The sequence below is a fragment of the Nerophis ophidion genome, linkage group LG17, assembly GCF_033978795.1.
Source record: "Nerophis ophidion isolate RoL-2023_Sa linkage group LG17, RoL_Noph_v1.0, whole genome shotgun sequence".
Classification (NCBI taxonomy): Eukaryota; Metazoa; Chordata; class Actinopteri; order Syngnathiformes; family Syngnathidae; genus Nerophis; species Nerophis ophidion.
The window spans coordinates 26,108,601-26,124,084 of NC_084627.1; the positions used below are offsets into that span (position 1 = coordinate 26,108,601).

General features: G+C 39.4%; 1 protein-coding gene across 1 annotated transcript; it reads right to left on the reverse strand.

The window, feature by feature from the left end:
• Positions 1 to 750: 750 nt before the first annotated feature.
• gpn3 (GPN-loop GTPase 3) lies at positions 751 to 13,572 on the reverse strand. Its single transcript, XM_061876687.1, has 8 exons — positions 13,384 to 13,572; positions 13,159 to 13,267; positions 8,030 to 8,197; positions 6,025 to 6,149; positions 5,826 to 5,941; positions 2,702 to 2,798; positions 2,498 to 2,626; positions 751 to 2,402 (listed from the first exon to the last, which is right to left on the reverse strand). The coding sequence occupies exons 1-8, from the start codon at positions 13,429 to 13,431 to the stop codon at positions 2,337 to 2,339; spliced, it is 858 nt and encodes a 285-aa protein (XP_061732671.1). The 5' UTR covers positions 13,432 to 13,572; the 3' UTR covers positions 751 to 2,336.
• Between the last annotated feature and the right edge of the window lie 1,912 nt (positions 13,573 to 15,484).

Genomic DNA, 15,484 nt, shown 5'->3' on the forward strand with positions numbered 1-15,484 from the left:
CTCAATTTTGGTCAAAACGGAGCTGATAATAATTTTGGAGTTCCTAGGTGATATGCTTTACATTAGTGTATGCGATATTGTAATTTGTTCCGTAAGTAAGCTGTTATGCGCATGGCAGGACCTAGCAACTACCACATAACCGCGTAGATACAACAGAAAAACCTAGTATCTCAAGGGACCAATCGGAGCTTCTTTGTCAGTCACCTTATTGTCTTTAATGAGACATTTGCACGAATGGGGGCAGACGGTCAACCTGATTATGTGATATTATGGCACGAGGGGATATTTGGAAGATTGGTCCAGGACGTTGCAAGCACTTTCATTAAATGTATTGTTCTAGATTCTTCCCCTTGCATACTCTTTTGGGCAGATAACTGTGGAGGTAAAAAAAAACTGGACGCTGTACACGGCTCTCGCCCAATGTGCAAACGCAGAATGGGGCCCACCCGAGATTGTGATAAAATATCAGGAGAAAGGGCACACCACACGTTCATGAGAGCAGATTCAATCCATGACTCAATCGGCAAGAAAATGAAAGCTCAAGAAAACATCTATACGTTTGATGACTTTGTAGATCTTTGTAAGACAGCATCAAGATAGATTGGTTTTCCTGTTTTCTCAAAATCAGCTAGAAGTGAGTTACTAGGTTTTGCCTTTGGACGGGAGAGCTGCTTTAGGGCGGAAGGCGGGGTACAACTAGTGATTTACTATCAAAATAAAGAATTTACAAGGTATTTCTTATTACACACGTGCATTTTAACTAGTGATTTATTATCAAAATAAAGCATTTACAAGGTATTTCCTAACAAAACATCCGTCCACTTGAAAAATGTTACTATGCCTCTGGTTATCATTATAGTGATACATTAGATGTACATGTAGGTCCAAAGGACTGTCACTTCACATAGGTCAGTCCCTCCAGGAGTTTGCAGGCTTTTTTGTGATTGTGGCGGCCTAAAGATTATGAATCCGTGACAGATTTTCCAGGAATTGGAGGCAAAGGTTGCAATACTTTAAGGCAGTGGTTCTTAACCTTGTTGGAGGTACGGAACCCCGCCAGGTTTTATATGCGCATTCACTGAACCCTTCTTTAGTAAAAAAAAATGACCATTATTCTTTTCAAATTCAAGACAATGTTGCACAAAATGAACTGTGCATGAACCACAAGAAATTAAACACCTGCAAATCGGATGAAAAATTAGAGGGAACATTGTTTGGGGGTATCCGTAATACGCTGATTGGGAGAATTTTTTATTTACACGATGAGTAAGATGTGTCTTGGCCTCCGCAGAGGAGGCTCCCCCGAAACCCCTGAGGCCGACTCACCGAACCCAGGTTAAGAACCACTGCTTTAAGGTTTATTTTTAACACCAAAATTGATTCAACCCGTGATTTAAAAAATTTGTTATCAATGTTTTAAGTGTTCCTTAAAACTTGAATCTGAAGAGACACAGGAGTTCAACAAAAAATGTGTTGTTCTACGAGTAAAAGTAGACAGTAGACGTCAGTAAAAGTACATACTTCTAGAGCCCATTATCAAATGACTGTATTGTTTAAGTTGTTTAGAACTAATAATGATTATAGTTACAGAAAGAAACACTGCTGTCTACTTCGTCGTCCACAAGTCGCTGACATTCTCCGTGTGTATTTTACATTTGAAAAGGGTTTGTCCATTTTCAACATTTTTTATGTTCCAACACATTAACCCCAACACCTAAAGAGCATTTGTGAACTGTTGAGGGCATCTATAGTGGTCATTTTTGTTGGTAAATGAGAGATGATGCTAAATTATCATCATACTTCACACTCTTACATGCAATTGCTGCCTCTTTGGTAGGTCAGCATTGCAAATGAAAATATGTTCTTAATTGTCTTACCTTGGGTAAATAAAACTTAAAATGACTATATAAATACGTTTAAGTAAATGTGTGTATACTACATTACCCAAAAGGCCTCCGGTCTCTTGTTGACAGAGACCAGAGGAGGGTCTGGCAGAGGCGGGAGGACGACAATTATTTGAGCAATAAATAGTTGATATATTGTTATATGTTAATATTCCCGCTTTGTCTACCCAAAAAACTGACAGAAGTTTTAAATTTAAAATTGTCTTGCATCTTTCAGCGCCACTCAGAGACAAATTGGCAACAATTTATGGGGCAAGTGCGGAAGAAGGTTGTGTCGACGTGCATAATTTCAATGAATTGGCCTATATTGCGAAATCCTGAAGGGACTGATTTATCATAACAACAAACAATTATGAGAAAAGCGTGACTTTGTCACTTCCTGGTTCTTCTGTATTTACATCTGTACATCCAATGTCTTTAAAATGACATTTCTTAGTTGTCCACTTTGCTTTGAAAAAACTCATCATAATTGGTGTTATCTGCCTCTTCATCAACTTCCTGTAAAAGAGGGAAGAAAGTGCAACGTCAATATTTCTATGGTTATATTTACTCAACACAAGAGTGATGTTTTTTTTCTCTCTTTGGCTTCATACCTTTGGCTCCTTGACCTCCAGGTCCTCACCGTACTGTATGGAGAAGTCAATGTTCTGCTGAACAATGCTCATACCTTCCTCATCAGTGCGGTCAAAAGGCAGAAATCTTACCATACTGTAGTCATCAATCTGGAGACACAGAGAAAACCTGTGTCAAAAAACTAAATATTACAAAAACAAAAGTGTCAGATAAACTCCTCATACCAGTTCACAGATAGCTTTGGTCAGCTTCTTGAACTTTTTGCTTCTCAGGGTATCAGAGTTGTCTCCCATCATGGAGTACATATCTGGATCAAGGTACCTAAGCAAACAGAAAAGTAATATTTGGGGGACTGAATCAAATAACACAGATACAAACACTACATTTCTACTTTTAGATGCCTTTCCCCAAATAAAAGTGCATCTCCTTAATTAGATGCCTCTTCTCTGCTTAGGAGGCAAAAAAAAAACACCCGTTGGTGAATGTAATTGTCTTTACTCAGACTGATACCACCTGATATCACCAGCAGTGTTTAGAAAATTAATTTTAAAAAGTAATCATAGTTACTCATTACGTTACCAAAAATGTAATTCAACTACTAACAGAATTAGTCTATTATAAAGGTGATTAACTACTACGGAAATTAATTATTACGTTACTTAAAAAAATTAAAAAAACTTGAATATATGTTGGGAAACGTTTCATATATGAGGACAGTGTGCGTTTAGTGTGCTTTTTTAAAAGGCGAGGGCTGCTGACTAGTGATGTGTGACGTCAGAAGGTTTCAACGGAGCTGTGTTATGTTGTTGTCTGCTGTGTCACAATGTGTGATGTTGCCTCTTCCTATTTGCTATCTAGTTAATTTTAATGCAGTGCTACTTGTTGCTTTCACAAGTAAAGATATATTTCCTGCATTGAACTTGCTACACTTATGATGCTGTTGACATAAAACCACATCAAACAAATCTTTTCTACATTACATAGGGGGGTGGGGGAGGGGCACTTCTGAGGTCCTCTCCAAGGTTTCTCATAGTCAGCATTGTCACTGGCGTCCCACTGGATGTGAATTCTCCCTGCCCACTGGGTGTGAGTTTTCCTTGCCCTTTTGTGGGTTCTTCCGAGGATGTCGTAGTCGTAATGGTTTGTACAGTCCTTTGAGACATTTGTGATTTAGGGCTATACAAATAAACATTGATTGATTGATTGATACATCAAGCTATTGCTAACAGTTGTTTCAGAGTGTTTACGTTGTAACTGACTTAAAAGTAATTAATCGTTACTGGTAGAAGTAACAGGGTTAGTAACACCGTTATTGCAAACACAGATCTTAAAACATACGTAAGATAAAATTAAAAATTATGATATTCTGTACTGTCTATTACTGATTCTGATGATGATTTGTGTTGGCCCAACAATGAGTTAGCGACTTGTCCAGAGTGTAAGCTACCTTCCGCCCGAATGCAGCTGAAATAGGCTCCAGGAACATAAATTCTCAACAAAACTTCTCAAATAGGACCGGGCGTTTGTCTCTGTGCGATATAGGTAATGACTATATCGTGATATTGGAGTATACGTTCTCACGCAGTTGCTTTTAGCTGCTGGCATTACACTACAGGCTCTTCTCGCTCTTTCCTGTCTCTCCTTCTCACAGACAAGCGCACATTCTTACACACGTCACATACTGTCACGTCATACGTCGCATACGTATACGCCCTCGCAGAGCAGAGAGGTAGCAGCATGGCTAACGTTAGCTGTGATGTCAGCAGAGAGAAAGAAGGTGCGAATGAAGGAAGAATTAATTCCCCCAAAAAACAGCAGAGGGCCCATTGTCTGGCTTCAAGTGGGAATATGTCGAACAGACAACCGTAATTTTTCAAGTGTGGGCCAGAAGCGTTGCTATAAAAAGTAGCATTACTGCCAATATGTAGCATATTTTGAAAAGTCACCTACTAGAGAATGAAGAGTGCTTACTCCGCATGTCAACATCTCCGTTCGGTGACACACGCCCACACCATCAAAATGCCGAGGCGAACATTTCCACATCAACACCGTATGAAAAAAATAGTCAACAACAGAATTTAATGACGTCATTAGTAACCTACCAGATAGCGAAGGAGGAACACTATTTGATTTTCTATTATGCAGCTCATTTTTATTTAACACTTAAAATGTCTCTGACAATCCTGCACTCTCTGTTTTGGAAATTACATGAACATTTGTGCCACTGCTTAATAACTGTTCAATAAATACACTTTTGGCAAATTGACATAGTTGTGATTGCCCACTCTGCATGAAAATTTAAAAGTAGCATATATTATTGCAGTATGAACAAGAATGTTTAAATGTAGACACATAGAATCATCATATTGCTGTGATTATATGCATCCAGTGTTCATTCAAGGCCAAGGCAAAATATGGAGATATATATCGTGTATCGGGATATGGCCTAAAAATATTGAGATATTAAAAAAAGGCCATATCGCCCAGCCTTATTCTCGAGCTTCTCTTTTTTAATGCTTTTAACTATCTGTCTGGCTGCACATGCTAATGTGAGTATCAAGGACAGAATAATGAATTTATTGACGGTGCAGTGTGAAAGCTGATGTGTTTACTTTGTAATTAGGTAAACGCGCTCTCAAAAAAATATAACCATATAGAGGCACTTTCTGACAAAACATCCAAATTTCGATGTCCGGCCCTTGAGACCTTTGGCTCTTGAAACCGCAGCCCTCTTTATTATGTAGTTGAATAGCCCTGCCCTAAAGGAATTATAAATTCTTCGTTTAAAAAAAAAAAGCATCAAACATTTTAGATACCCGTACCTATTTCATTCATGACATATTTAAATACAGTGTTGATTGTTTTTTCTGTTTCACATTTAATAAATAAAATAAAAACAAAAATGGAAATGGAAAATATTTATACTTTCTTTGCTGAAATCTCTCAACTACAGCTATAAATACAAATACCAAACATGTAATATTTTTATTTTACTCTAACCCGTTAGAGGCATATTGGTCATTGGATGTTGTAGTCAATTAGTATTAATTTGCATAACATTCCTAATTTAATCCTGTACATTATGTGATCAAATGCCTTCAAATAAGTAAACATTATAAAAAAAACATTACCGCTGATATTTTTGTTTAGGAGTGAAGTGTTTGAGAAATTTGAGCAAAAAAAGAAGAAAAAATAATAATTCAAAATGTTTTTACACCCTACAAAAACTTAAGACTTATGTCTTGTTTGGCGTTGAAGACAATTAAAACCAATAAACATCCCCTGACTTCTAAATGGGGAAATACAGTTAAATGCAAATGAAAAACCTGCAAAAAAAATAAATCTTACTTTTCAATTTCTTTCTTAGCTTTGGCGCTGAGCAGGTCCATTTTTGTCATGATGTTTATTTGGGGGATCTCCAACGACACCATGGCACTAAGCGCGGCCATGATTCCTGAAACAAACTGCAGTCAGAAAAGGGAAATGTTTTAGACCTCATTGCTATACCTAAGAGCATTTAAAAAATAAAGCTTATTTCATATTTAACCTTAAAAGACTCCACCATGAACTGGGAGTCAACCAGGAAGACACCGCACACCCGAAACTCCCACTGCTGGAGCTGATCAACCAGCTGCCTCATGACAGGAAGGTGAGTATACAGTTCAATCTGACCTGCAAAACAAAAGCATCACACTTGAAGTCTGATACCTGGGTTCGGGACTAAAACATTTTTTTTTTAAAGATTCTTGATGGTGACTTTTTTTAGGCGTGGTTGGACATCCCATTTGACCAAACAAACAAAACTAGCGGTGAAAAAAAGTTTTAATCGGTTTTAACCAGACCAAAATTAATAGGGTTGGCAATTCAAATGTATCGATGCTTTGATTCCAACACACAAAAAAAGAAATAGATACCTACAATTTTTCAGTATCGTCAGTGCCAAAGAAGATTGTCTGTTTTAAAAAAAAAAGCCAGTGTTTCCTATATATTTACTGATGCCTGTCACAAATTCAGAAATGGCGTTTCCGGTTTGCACTTGCTCATAAACTAATGATAACGACAGAGTGGAAGCATAACTGTAGGTGTGGCGTAACTCCGCTGGTTTTCCAGACAATAAGATGTAGCAGAAATTATCTGCGATGCACTTGTAGCGAGTAGAAATGCACATTAAAAGTGAAAGAGAGGGGGATCTTGGGTTGTGCATTTATTCGGTAATTAAATATGAGCGTCCATGAAAGTATTCGCTGCACGGGTGGGAATGGAGATCCGCCAGGCCCAGGGAGTGAGCATTACCACAACGTGCAGAAAACCTCCAGAAGCATCCAACCTAACCTTCATAACTGCTACAAGTGCAAATAAAACAAAGGCTAAACATACCCTTCTGTTGTTTGGCAACACCTTAATTTAATGGGAAAAAACTGTAATGTGGATAGTAATTACATTTTAATTAAAAACTAAAATATTAGTTTTTAAATATATGTTTTAGGACAGGGGTTTCAAACTCATTTTAGCTCAGGGGCTGCATGTAAGAAAATCTGTGCACACGCAGGTGTGTCTATTAAAATCGTGGCAGTAAAACTAAAACATAAGTAAAGCATGAAGGAAAGAAAAAAGTGAATAAATATTTTATAACTGAATAAATTTACATATGCATAAAATGTTGTTTTCTTTTGTATTATTCTTTTTTAAGAATTAAGTAACGTTTAGTCAACCTTTTTCCAAAACAATATAGAATGTGAGATATACCAAGATAATGCATACATGTATCTTTTGTTTTTAAAATGGTTACAAAAGATTGGAACCCCAAAAATGTACTGTGGGACCCCATTTTTATGACTTGATGGGGACCCTGGGACCCCATTTTGAAAATTCTTAGCGCAAACACTGATGGAGTATTCGTGCATGCAAAACAGCAGCAGGCGGCTGTGGCCTGCGGGCCGGTTCTAATACTAATCAAATATCATCCCGGGGGCTATGGATAATTCATTCAATCCGGCCCGCGGGCCTTGACCATGACACCACTGTTCTAGCCTTTAAATTAGCTTATTACATTACAAATTACATGATGACATCACACTACCACCATATCTAAAAAAATATTAACAATAGTTTTTGTTCTATATACTTGAAAACTCAAAACCACTGCTGTTCATCTTAACTGTAATATAGTTGACTATTATAATATACTATTATGAGCGTATTCATGAGCACACTATTGTTTGTTTTGATATACTGGGAGGATATAGAACACAATATTATTTTAAATGTATGTTATTGTGACCTATTAACAGCCGGTACTGCAATTTGAATACTTTGCAAATTATTCTTTTTTTAAACAGCGATCTTTAACACTTGACATTTTGAAACATTTTTCATTATTGTGTTGAATGTAAAAGTACATGGGTTCATTTTTTTTATTATTGTGGCATCGAATAGGTATCGAGAATTGTGGAATTGCAAAGGTTATCGCCAACTGAAATTCTAGTATCATGACAACCCCAGTGAGACAATAACTTCTGTTAATGCAGGCTCCATCACCTATAAACATTCACCTGGACAGTCAAACAGGATGTAGTCGTCCTCTACGTGACCCAAGCTTTCTCCTAGCCAGTCAAAGTTGTTGGCAAAGTATTCCATGCAGAAGACTAGGCCACCATTGGGGCCAAACCGGAGAGAGTCATCCTCCATCACGTCGTCCACCTGGATGAGTTCCCGGATGTCTGACAACACAGGTACAAGGATGTTGTTTAACTTGTGAATAATTAATAAGTTAAAAAAATATTTGCATATTGTTATTATTATTAGGGGTATCCTTATACAATATTTAACTTCCAATACGACACGATATTGGAGCCTAAGTATTCGCCGATACCGATATTACCCAATACAATTTCAGCAGGAATCCTACATAAGCTCTGTGTGGAATGCTAGAAAAAGTTTGATCAAATGACATTGCTCAATCAGATAATGGTAGGTATAAAAAACACTCCTGTGGATCAATAATGTTTGTCTAAGTCTAACCTATTTATTAACTGTCCGGAATGGACTTAATTTGTTTGCGAGACCTCGTGGTGACAATAATTAGGTTGAACTCATGATGCGGACCTGTTTTTTACGGGATGCTTTCTATTATGCCTTGGAGACTTTGCATCTGGAAGTAATATGCAACTATAATTACAGTATTTGGTACTCGTTTGTATTGACAATTTTTTTGATTAAGTGATACTCATTTGTATTGACACATGTTTTGATTAAGTTCAATTAATTAATATTATGATTATTTTCTACATTTATACCACTTCCCTGTGGTCTGCATAACATGTAATGACAGCTCTTTGGTCAGAAATTTTACAAAGATTGTTTTACAGATTTCAAGGTGCTTTCTGACCGTGTCTTCAGAATGTGCCGTTTTGTGGCTAGTCTCATTTAAGTGCCTCAATTTCGAATGGGTTTTCTCCCCGTCAGCTATGTTGTTGTTTTAGTGCCTCCAGAGCGAGTCAAATGAAAGATATAAATTAGAACTACATGCTAATTTAGATTAGAAATGGCAACAGCGGAGGATGCATGTGCATACACGAGCTGGTCTGCCCCACAACAACAGGATAGCGAAAAAGAAGAAACTCATTGACTAAAATGTTGAGCTCCAAAGGCGAACAAGCGCAAAACTCCATGGGTAATATGTTTAATCCGCTGATGAGCTTTCGCCGCTGCTGCTTCCAAGCTCTGGAACGACCTACCTCGGAGTGTTAGACAAGCCCCCTCTCTTCCTGTTTTTAAATCTCTCTTAAAAACATACTTTTATTCCTTGGCTTTTAACACTGAGTGATATCCGTCCTGCAATGGCGCCCCATTATACACCTGCTGTGAACCTGTTTTTATGTTTTATTTTTTTATCATGTTCTGTTTGTGTTGTGTTGTTTGCTCGGTTCTCGTATTATCTTTTAACCTGCCCATTGTACAGCACTTTGGCTACCCCTGTGGTAAATTTTAAATGTGCTTTATAAATCAAGTTGATTTGATTTGATGTCACCAATGAGAAAAACGTCACTGATGGGGTAAATTACAAATTGTTTAGCAGAAAATGAAAAAAGGATTGTTTTGTAAATATAAATAAATAAATAAATGATAAATGGGTTGTACTTGTATAGCGCTTTTCTACCTTTTAGGTACTCAAAGCGCTTTGACACTACTTCCACATTTACCCATTCACACACTGATGGAAGGAGCTGCCATGCAAGGCGCTAACCAGCACCCATCGGGAGCAAGGGTGAAGTGTCTTGCTCAGGACACAACGGACGTGATGAAATTGGTACTAGGTAAGGATTGAACCAGAGACCCTCGGGTTGCGCACGACCACTCTCCCACTGCAATATAAATATCTCTGCAATGCCGCTACGGATTCACTCTTGCAGAATCCAAACACACAACAGCAGATACCAAATAGGTAAGAACAGTGGGTTTTGCATAATTGGGACCCTTTAAGGAAACTTAATGAGATTGTCAAGCTTTATGTGCTAATTTGTGCTTAGCTGCTGTGTAGCTGCTAGCTCATATTAGTTTATAGCTTACCATCAGTGGTTTGACATCAGAGCCAGCAAGCCCTTTTTTGCTGTCCAAACATAACCAGAAGATAAAAGTAATTTTCAATTAACTTTCCCTAAATATCTAAATTCATATTATTTTTGTCTCATATTATGCTCCTTCCAGTGCTTTTGTTTTTAGTTTATAGAGTTTTTATCCAATTAGAATTCAGCTAGCTTATGTTGCCATGTTGTACCAAATCTGCACCAGGCCTTTATAATCAGCAATAAGGGGCGTACGTGCACTGAAGTGAATGGGGACATACAGTTGACATACAGTTGAGATAGCCAATCAGATCACGAGTTGTTGTCAGTAAAGCCTTCTAGATGGCCTGAGGCAGATATATATAGTGATGTTATGAGCCAGGTAACATAAAAACCATTACCCAGCATGCCACAATAGTGTAGAGCATGCGCAGTAGCCACATTTAGGTTGTTGAATGTAGACATGCCGACAGAAGGATGACTGTTGATTTTCAAACGCGCCAGAAAATAACCCGTTTTGTGCCCAGTAGGTCGTACATGTGTTCCTGTATAGTATTTCTCAAGCAATGGTCATGTGGTGACATAAATGATGGTGTTTTAAGAGTTCTCAGTCGGACATCACTGAAGGCCTAGGTGGGAAATGCATCTCCTTCCACTGCTTACCTGTTGTAAATGACTTCACTAAGTGACAAGAAAAGACCAAGCTTCTGTGCTTATTGGATATCATTCAAATGTTAACACGAGTAAATACGATGCAAAACAGCTTGTATCAGAAACCTTATATGGGACATTTTACTTGCAAGACGATATCATCCGATACTTGTCTGCTGATATTTGGTTCCTGCATTTTTCATCCCATCCATTTTCTACCGCTTGTCCTTCTTGAAAGGGGAAGCACGGTGAAACAGGGGTTAGTGCATGTGCCTCACAATATGAAGGTCCTGAGTTCAATCCCAGGCACGGGATCTTTCTGTGTGGAGTTTGCATGTTCTCCCCGTCACTGCGTGGGTTCCCTACGGGTACTCCGGCTTCCACCCACCTCCAAAGACATGCACCTGGGGAAAAGTTGATTGGCAACACTGAATGGGCCCTAGTGTGTGAATTTGAGTGTGAATGTTGTCTTGTATATCTGTGTTGGCCCTGTGATGAGGTGGCGACTTGTCCAGGGTGTATTCCTCCCGAATGCAGTTGAGATAGGCTCCAGCACCCCCCGCCACCCCAAAGGGGAGAACAAGTGGTAGACAGATGGATGGATTGATGGATGTCCCTCTGGGGATCGTGGGGGGTGTTGGAACCCATTTCAGCTGCATTCGGGCGGAAGGGGTACACCCTGGACAAGTCACCACTCATCGCAGGGCCAACACAGATAGACAGACAACATTCACACTCACATTCACACACTAGGGACCATTTACTGTTGCAAATCAACCTATCTCCAGGTGCATGTCTTTGGAGGAAGCCGGAGTACCCGGAGGGAACCCACACAGTCACGGGGAAACTACCTGCAAACTACACACAAAAAGATCCAAAATCAAATCCAGGACCTTCGTATTGTGAGACACGCGCACTAACCTCTGTTTTGCCCCTACGTTATTAATAAGACAAAATTTGCGCGTGTTATGAAAACAGTGACTTAAATAAGGGATTCAGACCGCTTCTGACTGATATATACATACATCAGTTCACACCCAGAACAGGACAAAAGTAACCATGTCACTAGGACTTAAAGGCCTACTGAAACCCACTACTACCGACCACATAGTCTTGATAGTTTATATATCAATGATGAAATATTAACATTGCAACACATGCCAATACGGCCTTTTTAGTTGACTAAATTGCAATTTTAAATTTCCCGCGGAGTTTCATGTTGAAAATGTCGCGGAATGATGACGAGTGCGCGTGACGTCACGGACTGTCAGGAAATATTAGCGCAGCACTATTTGCGGCTAAAAGTCGTCTCTTTTTATAAATGGGTTGTACTTGTATAGCGCTTTTCTACCTTCAAGGTACTCAAAGCGCTTTGACACTACTTCCACATTTACCCATTCACACACACATTCACACACTGATGGAGGGAGCTGCCATGCAAGGCGCCAACCAGCACCCATCAGGAGCAAGGGTGAAGTGTCTTGCTCAGGACACAACGGACGTAACGAGGTTGGTTCTAGGTGGGATTTGAACCAGTGACCCCCGGGTTGCGCACGGCCACTCTCCCACTGCGCCACGCCGTCCCTATAGAGAATTTAAACAGTATTCTGGACATCTGTGTTGCTGAATCTTTTGCAATTTGTTCAATTAATAATGGAGAAGTCAAAGTAGAAAGATGGAGTTGGGAAGCTTTAGCCTTTGGCCACACAAACACACAGTGAGTCCTTGTATAAAATTCCTGGAGGTGAAGCGTTACTATGGATCAGAGCGGTCAAGCGAACATGGATCCCGACCACTTGTCAACCGGCAGGTTTCGGTGAGAAAATTGTGGTAAAAAATCGCATCTTACCGGAGATCAGCTGAGCTTGCGCCAACCATGCAGCTGCCGTCGACTTCCCTCAGAGACTGGCGTCAAGACACCCGTGGACACACCCCTCCGACTATCAGGTACTATTTAATCTCACTAAGACACTAGCAACACAATAGAAAGATAAGGGATTTCCCAGAATGATCCTAGTAAATGTGTCTAAAAACATCTGAATCCGTCCGAATGCAATCGCCTTTAATTTTTTTAATTAAAAAAAAAAAAAAATGTTCTACTCCTTCGCTATCAATATCATCATCCAAGAATCTTTCATCCCAGCTCAAATTAATGGGGAAATTGTCGTTTTCTCGCCGAATAGCTCTTGCTGCTGGAGGCTCCCATTAAAAACAATGTGAGGACGTGAGGAGCCCTCACCCGTGTGACGTCATCGTCTGCAATTTCCGGTACAGGCAAGGCTTTTTTATCAGCACCAAACGTTGCGAACTTTATCGTCGATGTTCTCTACTAAATCCTTTCAGCAAAAATATGGCAATATCGCGAAATGATCAAGTATGACACATAGAATGGACCTGCTATCCCCGTTTAAAGAAGAACATCTCATTTCAGTAGGCCATTAACACGATCGCCACTCTCTACTCACCTGCCATAACAGGGTACTCAAAATGCTCAGCTGCAGGGTCCAGATTGACCACTTGAACCGAGCGGTTCAAAGACTGGAAATGCTCGATCATTGTGGCGCAGTAGGTGCTCTATGGCGGGAAAACAAAACACAGCAAATGTCAGCTTTGAAGTTAGCTACCTTAGCTACCAAACTAACGTTAGGATGCTGTGTGCGAGCGTTTGCCAGCAGTGTCTCATAACTCACCTTTCCGCTACCAGCGGGGCCCATAACAATCTGCGCATAGCGAGGCATTTTTGCCACGAAGCAAGATTTATGTTTTTTGGTAAAAAACTATCTATGTTAGATATCTCGGCATGTTTCTAGAACGAGGCCGTTTTCTTCTTCGCGACGTTGTTGACCTCTGTCACTTCGTTTACTGACACCTAGCGAACACGGCGTGAACTACGTCATCGTGCAGCAGCTACTGTCAGAAACATTATCAGCTTAAGAGTGTATACTTGTGGACACATTTGTAACAGCAATAACGCAAGGCTTCGGTGATCCACTTTAGCAATTAAAAAAAACACACACTCTGCAGGTGTTTTCATTTTTATATCATATAAAATAGATAAATAAATTAACGTTGACGTATTGATTTTTATTGTTTTGTACAAACCCAGTTTCCATATGAGTTGGGAAATTGTGTTAGATGTAAATATAAACGGAATACAATGATTTGCAAATAATTTTCAACCCATATTCAATTGAATATGCTACAAAGACAACATGTTTGATGTACAAACTGTTAAAACCTTTTTTTTTTTGCAAATAATCATTAACTTTAGAATTTGATGCCAGCAACACGTAACAAAGAAGTTGGGAAAGGTGGCAATAAATACTGATAAAGTTGAGAAATTCTGTTCAAATACTTATTTGGAACATCCCACAGGTGTTCAGGCTAATTGGGAACAGGTGGGTGCCATAATTGGGTATAAAAGCAGTTTACATGAAATGCTAAGTAATTCACAAACAAGGAACATCCCACAGGTGTTCAGGCTAATTGGGAACAGGTGGGTGCCATGATTGGGTATAAAAGCAGTTTACATGAAATGCTAAGTAATTCACAAACAAGGATGGGGTGAGGGTCATTAATTTGTAAGCAAATTGTCGAACAGTTTTAGAACAACATTTCTCAACGAGCTATTGCAAGGAATTTAGAGATTTTACCATCTACGGTCCGTAAAATCATCAAAAGGTTCAGAGAATCTGGAGAACCACCGCACGTAAGCGATGATATTACGGACCGTTGATCTCAGGCGGTACTGCATCAAAAACAGACATCGGTGTGTAAAGGATATCACCACATGGGCTCAGGGACACTTCATAAAACCACTGTCAGTAACTGGTTGCTACATCTGTAAGTGCAAGTTAAAACTCTGCTATGCAAAGCAAAACCCATTTATCAACAACACAAAGGAACGTCGCCGGCTTGGCTGGACCCGAGCTCACCTAAAATGGACTGATGCAAAGGGGAAAGGTGTTCTGTGGTCTGACGAGTCCACATTTCAAATCATATTTGGAAACAGAGGATGTAGTGTCCTCCAGAACAAAGAGAAAAATAACCTTTGGATTGTTATCGGCGCAATGTTCAAAAGCCAGCATCTGTGATGGTATGGGGGTGTATTAGTGCCCAAAGCATGGGTAACTTACACATCTGTGAAGGCACAATTAATGCTGAATGGTCCATGCAGGTTTTGGAGTACCATATGTTGTCATCCAAGCAACGTTATCATGGACGTCCCTGCTTATTTCAGCAAGACAATGCCAAGCCACGTGTTACAACAGCATGGCTCCATCCATCCATATTCTACCGCTTATTCCCTTTGGGGTCGCGGGAGGCGCTGGTGCCTATCCCAGCTACAATCGGGCGGAAGGCAGGTACACCCTGGACAAGTCGCTATCTCATCGCAGGGCTGGATGGATGGCTCTCGCATTTACTATCAGAAACGTTATCAGCCTAAGAGTGTATACTTGTGGACAAATGTGTAACAGCAATAACGCAAGACTTCCGCGATCCACTATAGCAATAAAACAAACACACTACAGGAGTTTTAATTTTTAAATGATATAAAATAGCTAAAAAAATAATGATGACATATTTATTTATATTTTGTGTTTCGTGTTATATTGTATGATTGCAGTAACATTACCGCATATTTCCTATTGGCGTATTAGCCTTCAGTTTACTGTCAGAAACATTATCAGCTTAAGAGTGTATACTTGTGGACAAATGCGTAACAGCATAACGCAAGACTTCGGAGATCAACTTTAGCAATAAAAAACACACACACTCCAATAGTTTTAA